The sequence below is a fragment of the Protopterus annectens genome, chromosome 8.part0 (genome assembly GCF_019279795.1).
Source record: "Protopterus annectens isolate FY-2018-M chromosome 8.part0, PAN1.0, whole genome shotgun sequence".
NCBI lineage: Eukaryota > Metazoa > Chordata > Ceratodontiformes > Protopteridae > Protopterus > Protopterus annectens.
This window is the reverse complement of record NC_056741.1, coordinates 1,320,028,935-1,320,041,079: the sequence shown is the minus strand read 5'-3', so window position 1 is coordinate 1,320,041,079 and position 12,145 is coordinate 1,320,028,935. Positions and strand designations below refer to the sequence as shown.

The 12,145-nt window shown below is 43.8% G+C and overlaps 1 protein-coding gene across 6 annotated transcripts in view; it reads right to left on the bottom strand.

Annotated features, from left to right (window-relative positions):
- Positions 1–12,145, bottom strand: part of TBRG1 (transforming growth factor beta regulator 1) — a 675,454-nt gene that overhangs the window by 280,636 nt on the left and 382,673 nt on the right. For all 6 annotated transcript variants that reach the window (XM_044080849.1, XM_044080848.1, XM_044080847.1 and 3 more), the window contains one exon: positions 5,455–5,594. In XM_044080849.1, the coding sequence (XP_043936784.1) occupies positions 5,455–5,594 (140 nt within the window). The remainder of the gene's footprint in view (positions 1–5,454; positions 5,595–12,145) is intronic.

The following is a 12,145-nucleotide window of genomic DNA, read 5'->3' as shown; positions in this document are numbered from 1 at the left end:
CATGCCTTCTGATCACTGCACCAGTCATAGCTGATCTAAAGGAAGCCTCCAGTGCATCATAGCCGCATTTTAAGGAATGATTACTGACCTGCTGAGTGTTATGTACCAATTCCTGAAGGGACTTACGGTCTAAAGGTTCAGGAGAGGACAGTTTTTTAGTTAGATGATCTAACAAAAATTCCTGATACAGAATCATGTGGAATTGACAGTTTAAGGCCCTAGCCGAAAGAGTAGCAGCAGTATAAACTTTTTTACCCCATCTCTCTAAAGCCCTAGATTCTCTTTCAGAGGGGAGGGGGTTTTTGGCAGAGGCAGCTGCTACAGCTTTGGGGCCTTGAGAAATAGTTTCAGGATCTGCAATAGGAGCCTTATACAAGTGATAATGTGTGTCCGGAACCCTGTAGTATCTGTCGGGCTTAGCAGGGGCCGGGGGAAGAGAGTCAGGGGCAGTACAAGCATCATTAATGCATCATCCACAACTGTAAGTACTGGAGGAATGGCTAAAGGCCTATGCTGTGGCAAATGTAAAAAGGTCCTAAGCCTTTTCCTAGAGTCAAATCCTGGCCCTGCCATTGAAATTGTTCTCTCATAGCATGCAAAGTTTCCCCAAAAGAAAATTCCTCAGGAGGAGAGGCAGAAGGAATGAAGTCTTCTGCGTCAGAGTCCTCATATGGAGAATAAGGGCCTTCTGGAGGATTTGAGTTTTCTGAATCATCAGAGGAGTAATCTGTAGAAACTGGCTCAGGGGGCTCTGCTCTAGGCCTCTTCTCTGGAGGGGGATGAGAGGCCCTGTCAGGGTGAGGCTGGGATCCCCTGATCAAAGAAATGAGATCCTCTGCTAGACTGAGCATTTGAGTACTAGAGCTAGGCCTGTGTGAGGGGGTTTTAGCAGGCATGGTCTTTGAAGATTTAGCTGCTTTAGCCCTAGAAAAAGCCTTAATTGACATGGATGCAGGGTGCCTAGCAGCTCCACGTGCAGGAGTAGATATATCTAAAGGGATAGTATCTGATAAATCCTGAGAACCTGTAAGAGCAGGTGGAAATTCAGTAGCAGATTCAGCCATGCTGGATGAGGCCTCGGTAGTAGGAGGCATGCTTTCGGCCGAAGGAAGAACCGAAGACTCGGTTTCAGCCGAAACCGAGACACTCGCGGTTGGCTTAACCGCGGTTTCGGCCAAAACCGCGGACCGCGAGTGTCGGTCCTTTTCCTTACGCTTTTCTGCTAATTGTGAAGTCGGAGTCTCCGACGGCATGTTGTAAGCAAAAGCGGAGCCGAAAAACTCCTCTGCAAACTCCGACCGACGTCTAAGTCTAAGTGTCCGTCGGTTGAAGGAAGCACAGGCTAGACAAGCTGCTACGTCGTGGTCTGGGCCTAAGCAAGGTAGGCAGTAAGAGTGGAAATCTTTATGAGGTATTTGTTTCCCACAAGTTAAACAGTTATTCACTTTTTCTGCCATCGGCTGAGGCAAGAAAGAGTCCCCAACGGGGTACTTAGCTTTTTAGAAGTCTTCGGTAGTAGCAATCTCTGGTTCTGACCGACCGGCACTTGCGAACAGCTTCTGCTTCGGGCGCCACGCGGCAAGAAAGACTGGGGAAAATGGCGTCGGCTGATGCCTTTATACCCAATTGACAGCAGCTATGACGTCGGGTGAAGTGCGACATCAGCCGAGGCCAGACCCAGACTTTGGAATCCAGCCGACCGAAGGGCTGCCTGAGGCAGGACAACCCATTTGTTAGGACTGCAGATGCATCCTTGAAGGACATCTGAGTTTTTCCTTAAAGGGATGACAATGCATTATTTGGCATTAAGCTTAAGGCCATGGTTTCAACACCAGTCATTGGTCTCAGTGAGGCCTTTCTGTAGGATGTCTACATCACTTGGGGAGATAATAATGGCTCCCAGCTTGCAGTCGTCTGCAAATTTGGTCAGAAAGAGTCCCTCTGTGTTAGCCTGGACTTCTGAGAAGTAGACAGCAAACAGGAGAGGACTCAGGACCGATCTCTGTGGGACTCCATTCGTGACTGGTGGGCAGTCTGACTCGGAGTCCACAACTTTCACACCGTGGGTTCTATCTGTGAGCCAATTTGCAACCCACCTAGTGACATAGGGGTTAATGACTAGTTTGGTGAGTTTATCAATAATTCCTGAGTGGGGAATGGTATCAAAAGCCTTGGCCAGATCAAGGTAGGCTGTATGAACTGCCTTGCCCTCATCCACAACTGTGGTGACTTGACTCAAAGAAGTCAACCAGGTTGAGCAGGCATGATTCTACCTTTCACAAAACCAAATTGCATGAGATCTACAGTTTGGAGATTCCCTATATCCTTGTTAATTAGGTCCATGATGATGCACTCCATAGCATTACATATCAGACTCATCAGGCTAATGGGGAGATAATTCCCAGGATCTGTAGTCACTCCCCTTTTATAGAGAGGGATGACTGTAGCAGTGCGTCATTCGGTAGGGACAAAGCCTGAGGTGAGGCTGTGACTGAACAGGGCACACAGATGTGGTGCCAGTTCACTTTGTAGTTCATGTAGAACATATCCAAAGATATTGTCAGTCCCATGGATGCTGTATTCATGGCCTTGGACAATGCAGCTTTAACCTGTGCTGCAGTAATGCTGGGTGCCTAGCATTCCTCCAGTACTGTGATTGGTCCTTTGGGGGAAGGAGAGGGGTATAGTTGGCTCTGAATCTGTCGGCCAGTATGTTGGCAATATCTGTTGGCTCAGTACAGGAGGTAGCACTGTGCAGTAACTCCGAGCAAACATGGGTATTGCCATGTAGACTCTCGATATAACTATATAAGGCTTTGTGGTTGTTTTTAGTGTCTACCGCAATTCTGCCTTCATAGCTGGCTTTAGAGGTTTTGATGAGGGATCTCAACTTTTTGTTGAGGCTAATAAGGGAGTTTTTCCAGTCTTGGGACTTCACCTTTTTCTGCAACAGTTTCTTCCTTCTGTTGTAGAGTTTATTAATGACAGGGGACCACCAGATTGGCTTCCTTTTTTGGAGGAGAGCATTTTGGTTCTGTTGGGTATGGCTAGTTCCATGCATTTATGTATGTGTTCGTACAGTGCATCGGTGTATGATTCAGCAGCCATGCATCTATTTGCCATTGACATGAGTGCTGTGAAGTTAGCCACCTCTGTTTTTAGAAGCCCAAAGTCAGCTTTGGAGAAGTTTTTCATGGTGGTTACCTTTGCGGGAGGTTTGGGTGAGATGTGGCTTTCCATGGTGATTAGTTTGTGGTCGGATCTAACCAGGGAGGAATTGGCTATTGGTATAGAGCAACGGTTGCCCATTTTAGTAATTATCAGGTCAACGATGTTGCTTCCTCTACTGGAGGTAAGAATGAGCTGGACCAGGGCATTGGAATTAATGAATTTCAGGAAGCGTTGGGCCAGTGTATTGGTGCATGAGTAGTTTTCCCAGTTGATGGAGGGGTAGTTGACATCACCTAGTATGAAAGTGTTGGACTGGACCCTAATAGTTTCCAGGGTGCTTAGGAACGTGGAGTGAGAATCTTGGAATATGGTTGGGGACCTACAGCAGGCTACGACCTGAATCACCATCTTACCCAGTAGCAGCCTGTCACTGACAGTCTCAAAAGCTCTAGTTTGGTTAACAAAAATACCTGCTGATAAAAGTCATTCATGTATTCATTTAGCTTTCACTGGAGAATGAAAGGGGTTGCTCTATATGAGATGGCCAGGCTTGGTCACACACCAGAAACTCTTAACACAAGTGAGGTAAAGTGGAATGTACATACTGGGATACACCCTGTGCTACACAGGGTGGTTATTTAGGTGCTCCACTCAGTAACAGCCAATAATGGCTGTGAGTGTGATGCTTTGAAAGTTAAGGGGGAACTCTCAGTTTATGAGGAATACAAGGCTGTCTTGTAGGTGGACTTAACAGCTAAGGTTTTTAATGATGCCTGCCCCCTAATGCCTTTAAATTCACCCATTACTGCAGCAACATCCAAAGACTGGGCTGATCATTGTACTGCACATCCTCTACAGCTACCACCTCCACAGAGCTGATGTAGGCCTAGCTTCACTTTTCAATGAAGCACTGACACTTACAGTAGTGTGTCACTATGGGCTCCCTTCCCATATAGTAAAAGTAGCATATGTATGGGTCATGACTTGTTAGCTCATAACTGCAGTAATGAAGGAGCTGGAATTTCAGGCATTAAATGCATGAATTTTCCTGGGACAGCTGCTAGGACTGACATCTGAACTGTGTGCACATCAGAAACTGTAGTACCATAAAAGCTAAGTGAATTCCCCATCACCAGGTGAGATATCATACTCCAGCTGGAACAGCATACACGGTGAGGGTGAGAGTGAGAGAAAATTCAAAACCATGTCAAACTGGGGACATATGAAAACAGAATTGCAATACCTACTGCAGAAAAAAATAAGCAGTCATGGCAGATAGACTTGGTACTCAAGACAAATATCATGGCAGTGACATAAGCATATAATTAAGCCTGTACGGAATTGACACCAATAAAACAGACGGTACTTATAAAGATGCATAACTACATACATTACAGACCCACTGCTTCACACCGACAATAACAAACTGTATCACCCATTTAGGCTTCAAACTTGCTGTTTTGCTAGGAAGACATTTACTGAAACTACCAGAACAAATGACCTGCACGCACCAAGTTTCATTTGTGATGGTGACCTCATCAAAAAAAAAAAATGTTTTCTTATAACATAACGTTCAATAAGGGACATCGACTACCACTACTCTTTCAGGTTCAACAAACATCTTGGGTCAGCTTCAGTGGATAACCAAAATTAGAACTTTGGTCCTTCTCTACGAGTTTTACAGTTGCAACATTCCAGCAACTCTCTATCAGACCTACACATGACAAGGAAACCCTATTAGAGCAGAGAAAAATGGTATAAATAAACTTTTGAATCATTAACAGTCTCACAGTATCCAAACAAATGATCTTGGTGCAGTAGCAGTAAGAAAACGCATTCTAAGTTTGGGGCCTAAGTGGCCATTATCATACCTCTTTCATAGAGTTTGATTCTTACAACAGACATAATAAAGCAATTGAAAGAAGAAATGAAAGTCATTTGTGTAGTCACCACAGACAAACCCATATTGTGTTGTATAATGTGACTTGGCATGCTGAAGCAGAGAGCTTACATGTAAGCAAAGGCATTGTCTGAAAGAGGAGATGCTCTCAATGAATCTCTCCAACTGCAAGCCCTCTCAACTAACTTAATTAAACTTCTGGCACTGAAATTTATGTTCTATTTTAATGCAAAAAAAAAAAAAACATACACAAGGACTGATGTGAGTTTTGCCAAGTGTTACTTTAAAGTATACCAGTGGTTTAATAGCCATTTTATGCATGCAAAGTGATACAAGTTACATGACTTTGCATTCAGTACTAACATTTAAACATATTTACTGACCTCACCAAGGCTATAAACTGTAAGTCCACCCAACACAATAGGAAATACAGGCCTGCCTGAGGGATCAAGTGGGATTTGTTGAACTAGCTTTCGGGTTCCTCCTTCAATAAATTTCTTCTTTTTCGAAGCTTTTCTCAATGCTAACAGGAAAAAAAAAAACATCAGTATCAATTCATATGAGACTGGTTCTCAGAGACAGGGTTGGACTGATACTACTTCAATGATACACAAATACAGAACACACAGAGTCAATATACTTCAATGTTCCAATGGCTCTCAAAAACATCTGTTGTGCAATATTTTAAATTATTATCAAATACTTATCTTGCTATCTCAGATAATTTAAAAAAACATTAAAGCACTTTTTTGCAGCTAATTCTGCAATTAGTAATTCAACAATAAAAAAGACAAAAATGTTAAAACAAAGTAAACAAACATCTGTGCCACAGAGTTGACATTTCACAGTATCCTTAAAAGATTCACTTTTTTTTGTAGAGGAAGGGTTGACCTCTGTGCACCACGTACATGAGATTTACACATGTCCTCCCCTCTTTACCTGGTCTGTGATCACTGACACAACCAGTTATGAAGTTGGACAAACACAACCTTCTCCTCCCCAAAGAAGGATATCTCTGCTTGGGAAGGAATCTACAAATAGCTTGAATCACAATGTAGGCATTATGTAAACCTCAGAATGCAGATTCAGATTCAATCTGCAAATCTGAATGATACTTTCCAGCCATGCTATGTAGAATGTCTGCTGTCGCAATTGTCTATGGAATCTTTTTAGTTATTACCATGATCTCAGCCAAACAGTGAACCAGAAATTGCTATCTCCACCACCACTGAAGAGAAGTGAAATGGCCTCTGATCTCTCAAACCTATCCCTTCAGATGGTTCTCTGATGACAGGGACACAAAATATACCAAGGTCAACAGTGCTGCCAGAAGCTATATCTCTGCAATCTCAAGCTGATTAAGAGGTTCATACTAAGCGCCTTCTGTGTGGAGTTTGCATGTCCTCCCCGCGGTCAAGTGGCCTTCGAAAGACATGCGTGAATGGGCATGCCTTCGTTGAAGGTTGGGTGTTGAGTTGGCACCTCGGCACTGTAAAAAATCTACTGCCAATCATTAGCGGACCGGAGCTCCGCTGTGGCGACCCCTAACCAGGAAAAGCTGAAAGAAGAACTTTAAATATATTTTAATGTTTTTCCTGCCATTAAAAGTAAACTGCTCTACTCTCTTGCACTATGAAACTGATTCCTTATGTAGTGTCCTTATCCAAACATCAAAAACAAATGTAATACACACCACTCTAAATATAATACAAATGTATTTACATATTCATAATCCTAATTTTACCCCCAGACAGAAAAGAAGATTTTATATACATTTATGTACAGTTTGTAAACAAGTTACAAAATGTTACAATAAACACAACTGGACAAAGGGCAGACCCTAGAAGTTCTCTACTAGTCAAATTTATGACATTGCCCCAATATCACAACTCTGTGTGTGCTAACATTTAACCAGGCAGCAGTCTTATTCCAAAATCTTTTCTTGTTTTTTCACCCCCTCAGACCTCATTGTTAGGTTGTCTGTGCTTCCAGGGGGGGGGGGGGTTAATGTCCAAGGGCAACTCCTGTCTTTGAAACACCCCCCCAGGCAGCATATCAATGAACTTCACCCCATCTAAGTTCAGAATTCTCATCCCTTCTCTGCTGCTTCATCAGTCACCTGAGCTGCTAATTAACCTGGGTTTGCTGGGCAGTAAAAAGGGCTTTATTGCTCTACACCACAGGAGTGGTTTATCCTGTTCCACTAATTCAATTTTCCGATCCTGTGTGAGATCAGGTCAAAGACCTTACTGAAGTCCTGGTATCGGTAGCTTAGCATGGGTGGGGCAAAGGGTGTAACTGTCCTGGGTGCAATGTGTTGGGGGGGGGGGGTTGAGAGCTCTGCACTGCTTCCTGGTGAACAGTCACTGAGAAGTGGCTGAAATGTGGATGACTGAGGGAAAAAGCCTGGACTGCCTGAGAACTGGAGAAAGCATATGGTTAGTTTGAGACTGGATATCCTGGTTAGGTGATCTTGATGGGCGAGACAGTTGATATGGAGTACAGTCCAACATCCAGGAAGGGTGGGGACTAGATGAAGCCAGAGAAAGGGAAAACATACCTGCTGTGGCCAATAAGGGGCTAGGAGGATTACTGTGGCCTTTATCAACAATGCTTTCTACAGGAATGTGGGTATTACAGGGGTAGGGAAAAAGTCATAAAGGAGTCCAGAAGGCCAACTGTGGATCAGAGCAAAGTACCTGCTACATCTGGTATTATAGAGGAATGCAGAAAGGTCTCAGTATGACTGACTTCAACATCTGAATATGTGCTCTGCTACTTCTGGATTGAGGGACCACTCGTGAGGAAGGAGAACAGATCTGCTCAATCTGTCTGCTAGAAAACTGGACTTCTCCAAAATATGCTTTGCTGTCAGAAAGCAGTGAAAATACATTACCCACTGTCACAGTCTCATGGCCTTCCAACACAAGTGGCAGGGTCATGTTCCACACTGTTTGCTTATGCAGCAAACCACTGACATACTGTCCAAATGGATCAATATCACACCCAAAGGAAGACAGTCCTGGAAAGCGTGCAATGCTAAGACTACTCATCTCTAAAATGCTGATATGAAGACTGACTTCTGTTGGGACTACATGCCTTGCATTGTCCTTCTCAAGAAATGCCCCACCCCAGGTGGGAAACATCTGTGGTCATCATGTACTGGGTAGAAGGTAGTATAAAAGGTCATCCCTAAAACACAATAGATGAAACTAGCCATCTCCAAATATGAGATCTGCAGAGTGACACTTGAAATGACATGGGATGTTATCTGATAGACTACTGGACTGACAAGACCCAGTGTATAACTCTCATGAAGTATCTGGCCAGTGGAATCAGTGTAAATTGCTGCTGCCAGGGAACCTAGGAGATGTAGGATCAATCTTGTGCTGGTGGCTTCTGATAACAGAGCACTGTTAAGGGTTGCTTGTGAATTGTTGAAATCCTGCCTTGTGCGAGCTTGGCAATCTGAAGTTTTTTGTATCCAAGACAGCTCCAATAAATTCCAAGGACTGAAAGAGCTGAAGCTTGGACATCGTTGTATTCACTGTGTTTACCAGAGTTGAGGAAAGAATAAGCAAGAAGTTCCTGGTCTAAATAAGTAGATCTCTGGAGGGGGTGGCGAGGAGCCAATCATACAGATAAAGAAACACCCAGAACCCTTGCAAGGGGAGACAAGCTGCAATAGCTGCCATGCACTTGATGAACAAGTGGGGGCTGTGGTTAGACCAAAGATCTGGAATCTGAACTGGAAATGATTGGCTCCCAGATGGAAGCATTGCACTCCTGGATTGACTGTCCATTTTTAAGTGGTAGTATGTATCCTGGAGGTTGATCGAGCACATTCAGTCTTTCTTCCTTAGCAAAGGAAAAATAGATTGTACCATGACCATCTGGAATTTCATTTCTCTTGTAAATTTGTTCAGATGATTTAAGTCCAACACTGCCCTTAAGTATCCCATTTTTCTTTGGCACTAAAGATAATCTTGAGTAAATTCTGGCTTCTCTTTGCTTCGGTAGGACCTCTTGGATGACTCAATTTTATAGAAGCTTTCTTATTTCTGAAGCAGCTTCTTCCCTTTTTGGGGCTGGAGAATTGGGAAGTTTCTTTGTAGGTACAGGAGGAAAAATAAAGTAGACTCTGGTTATTATCCTTTGCACCCAGACATCTTGAGTGTTGGATTTCCAAGCAGATATAAGGGATAAGCACCCCCCCCCAGTCTGCCTCCAAAGAGCAGCAGTCGAGCAAATGTTCAGGAGTGCTGGTATAGCCTTCTTGGAGATGGGACTCAGAAAGCCCTGGTTTTGTAGACTACCTCTATCCTGCGGGGTGATGTTCACCATTACACCATTAGAGTTCTTCACTCAGCTGCCAGGAAGGGGTCTCTCTCCAGAAGTATCGGAAAGGACAGAACAAAGTTTCCTCCCACCCTTTTGGTTTCTCCAGAAGGTTCTCTAGAGAGCAGAAAACTGGATTATTATGGCAAACAGGGTTTTACCATCTTGTTCATTCCTAAAAAGTGTTTCTTTCACTTTCAGACTGAACAATGTCAATCCATCATAAAGGACATTATGGGACATTTTGAAGTGTTCTGCAAAATCACATCCACATACGTCTCCTAACAGTTATGCTGGTGCCCACTTTTCTAGAAATGTCTTCTGTGGCATTGGAATGAAGACTTATTGGGATGTTAGATAAGGACTGAAAGATAGTCAGCTGTGAGTAGATGGATTTCCTCTGCTCGTCCGATAGGAATCCTGAGAGAGCTTTGGAAAGCTCTTTAGTCAAATCCTCTGAAAATGTGTGATGTGTAGTTCAGTACTCTGATGATGAAGGTCACTGAAGCTTAAACTCACTTTCCGAATATGTCCAACACATGACACTCCCTGTTTGGTGGATGAACAATGGAACTCTCTTTGACCAGTTCCTTCTTGGTGGCCTCCGCCACCATCACAGAATCTAATGAAGAGCATTTGCTCTACTGAAGACATTATTTCAGTGACTCTAGAAACTTGTTGGGTTTCTAGTGTCACTAGAAACTTGTTGGGTTTGTGGGAACTAGCTAGACTTCATCTGGTTCATTCTATGCCCTTACAGAGAGTAAGTCTACCATGTCGTCTGTGGGAGGGACCACTCAAGAAGGAGTGGGGCCAGTTCCAAAATACTTGAGTAATACTGACTCCTCTTGTGACAGTGTTTCAATGGACTACTCCCCTTTCGGTCTGAGTAGTTATAAAATTTCCCAGAACAAGACGTCCTTAAGACGGGATCTAGGGGATATTTTTTCCCCTCATTGAGGTCAGTATCTTCTGTGAGCAGTTCCTGTGAGGAATCAATGTGCCTCCTTTTACACTTGCGTTTTCAACCCACCTCTCTAGTGGGATGTTCCGGAGAGGGCTTGGAGGCTGAAGGGGGTTCCTCAACTAGGATGGGCTCAAGGCTTTTTGATGCTGGCTGTGCTGACAGGATAAGATAAGCAGGCTCAGGACCCGGGGAAATCTTATTAGGGAGGGATGGATCCAACCTTGAAAGGTATGTCTGCTTCCTGGATTGACAGTACTCTTTTGAAAGCCCCAAAGGCCAAGCCCAAAACAGGATCCTTTGAGGAATGTACAGAAACAATACCACATCAAAATGTTGCCCAGACTTCGGGCTGTCTTTCATTTTGTCCAAGTAATATCTGAGCTATGTAAATCCAAAGTGTGAAGAATCCTCTCACTAGCATTCTGCAGAGAGGGGAAAAAGGGGACAATGAATTATCTGATTCAAGGCCAAATCATTAACCACCTTTGGCATAAAAGAAGAACTAGAACAAAGACAGATATATTATCCTTGCAAAAAGAAAAAGAAAAAAGTGGAACTGCCACAAATGCCTGAAGTTCAGAGACTCTTAGGAGAATTAAGAGCCACCAACAGTACAGTCTTCCAAGTACAGTGCAACAAGGAAAAGGAAACTGCAGGCTCAAAGGGAAACTGAAAACTTCTCAAGAACAAAATTAAGGTCCCAAGGAGGAGGAACAGCCTTTCTTGTGGGTCTAATAGGAAGGATGCCTTTTAAAATTGTTTGACTTCAAAACAAGAAGCAAGGGGTGGATTAAAGGCAGACAAGCAAAAGTTGCTGACAAATGAGCTTTAACAGATGAATATGCCAGTCCAGGGGTGAGCAACTCATACAAATGAGAAAGGACCATAGGGAAATCCACAGAAAAAGGGTCCAGTTCATGCTTTAGACATCAAACAGAATATCTCTTCCATTTAGCCACATAGGATTTCCTAGCAGCAGGGTTTTCTGGCTTCATGTAAAACCCTAAGCACGTCTTCAGAAAAGGAATCAAAACCCTATCACCCAAGGAGTCAGCTGAAGAGAGGGCATGTAAATGGGGAATGAGAGATCCCTTGCTTTGCGTGAGATCCATTCTGTGAGGTAACCTGTGATGATTGCCACAAAGGCCAGATATAACAGAAGGAGGAACCAGTACTGACTGGGCCAAAAGGGAGTCATCAGCAAAATCTTTGACCTGTCCCACATGATCTTGTGCAGGACTTTTGGTAGTAGAGGAAGAGGGAGATAGACATAAAGAAACATCCACCTGCCCCCCCAGAAAAAAAAGACATGGCATCTACTCTTCAAACCAGAGGAATTAACTCTGCAACAGAACTTGGGAAGTTGTCTTTTTAGAGGGGAGGCAAAAAGATCTACCAGAGGAGTACTCCATCAATGTACAAAGTCAGGGAACACCCCCCCCCCCCATGAAGCATCCATTCGTGAGGATCTGCTCAAAGTGTCTGCCACGAGACTGTGCTCTAAGGGAATGCAAACTGCCTGAAGAAACAACTGACAGTGGACCACAAAATCCCCAGGCCTGAAAAGCCAGCCTGCAAAGAAGGTAAGATTTTGTGCCCCCTTGCTTGTTGATGTACAACATGACTGTGAAAATCCTTACAGGACCTGGGATTCAAAGGGAGTGGAAACCCAAAAGCACCAGAAACAGAGCTCTACACAACTTGATGTAGATATGGTCTGAAAGTTGCTGGGAAGACCAAAGCTCCTGGACTGTAAGTTTTTTGGATGA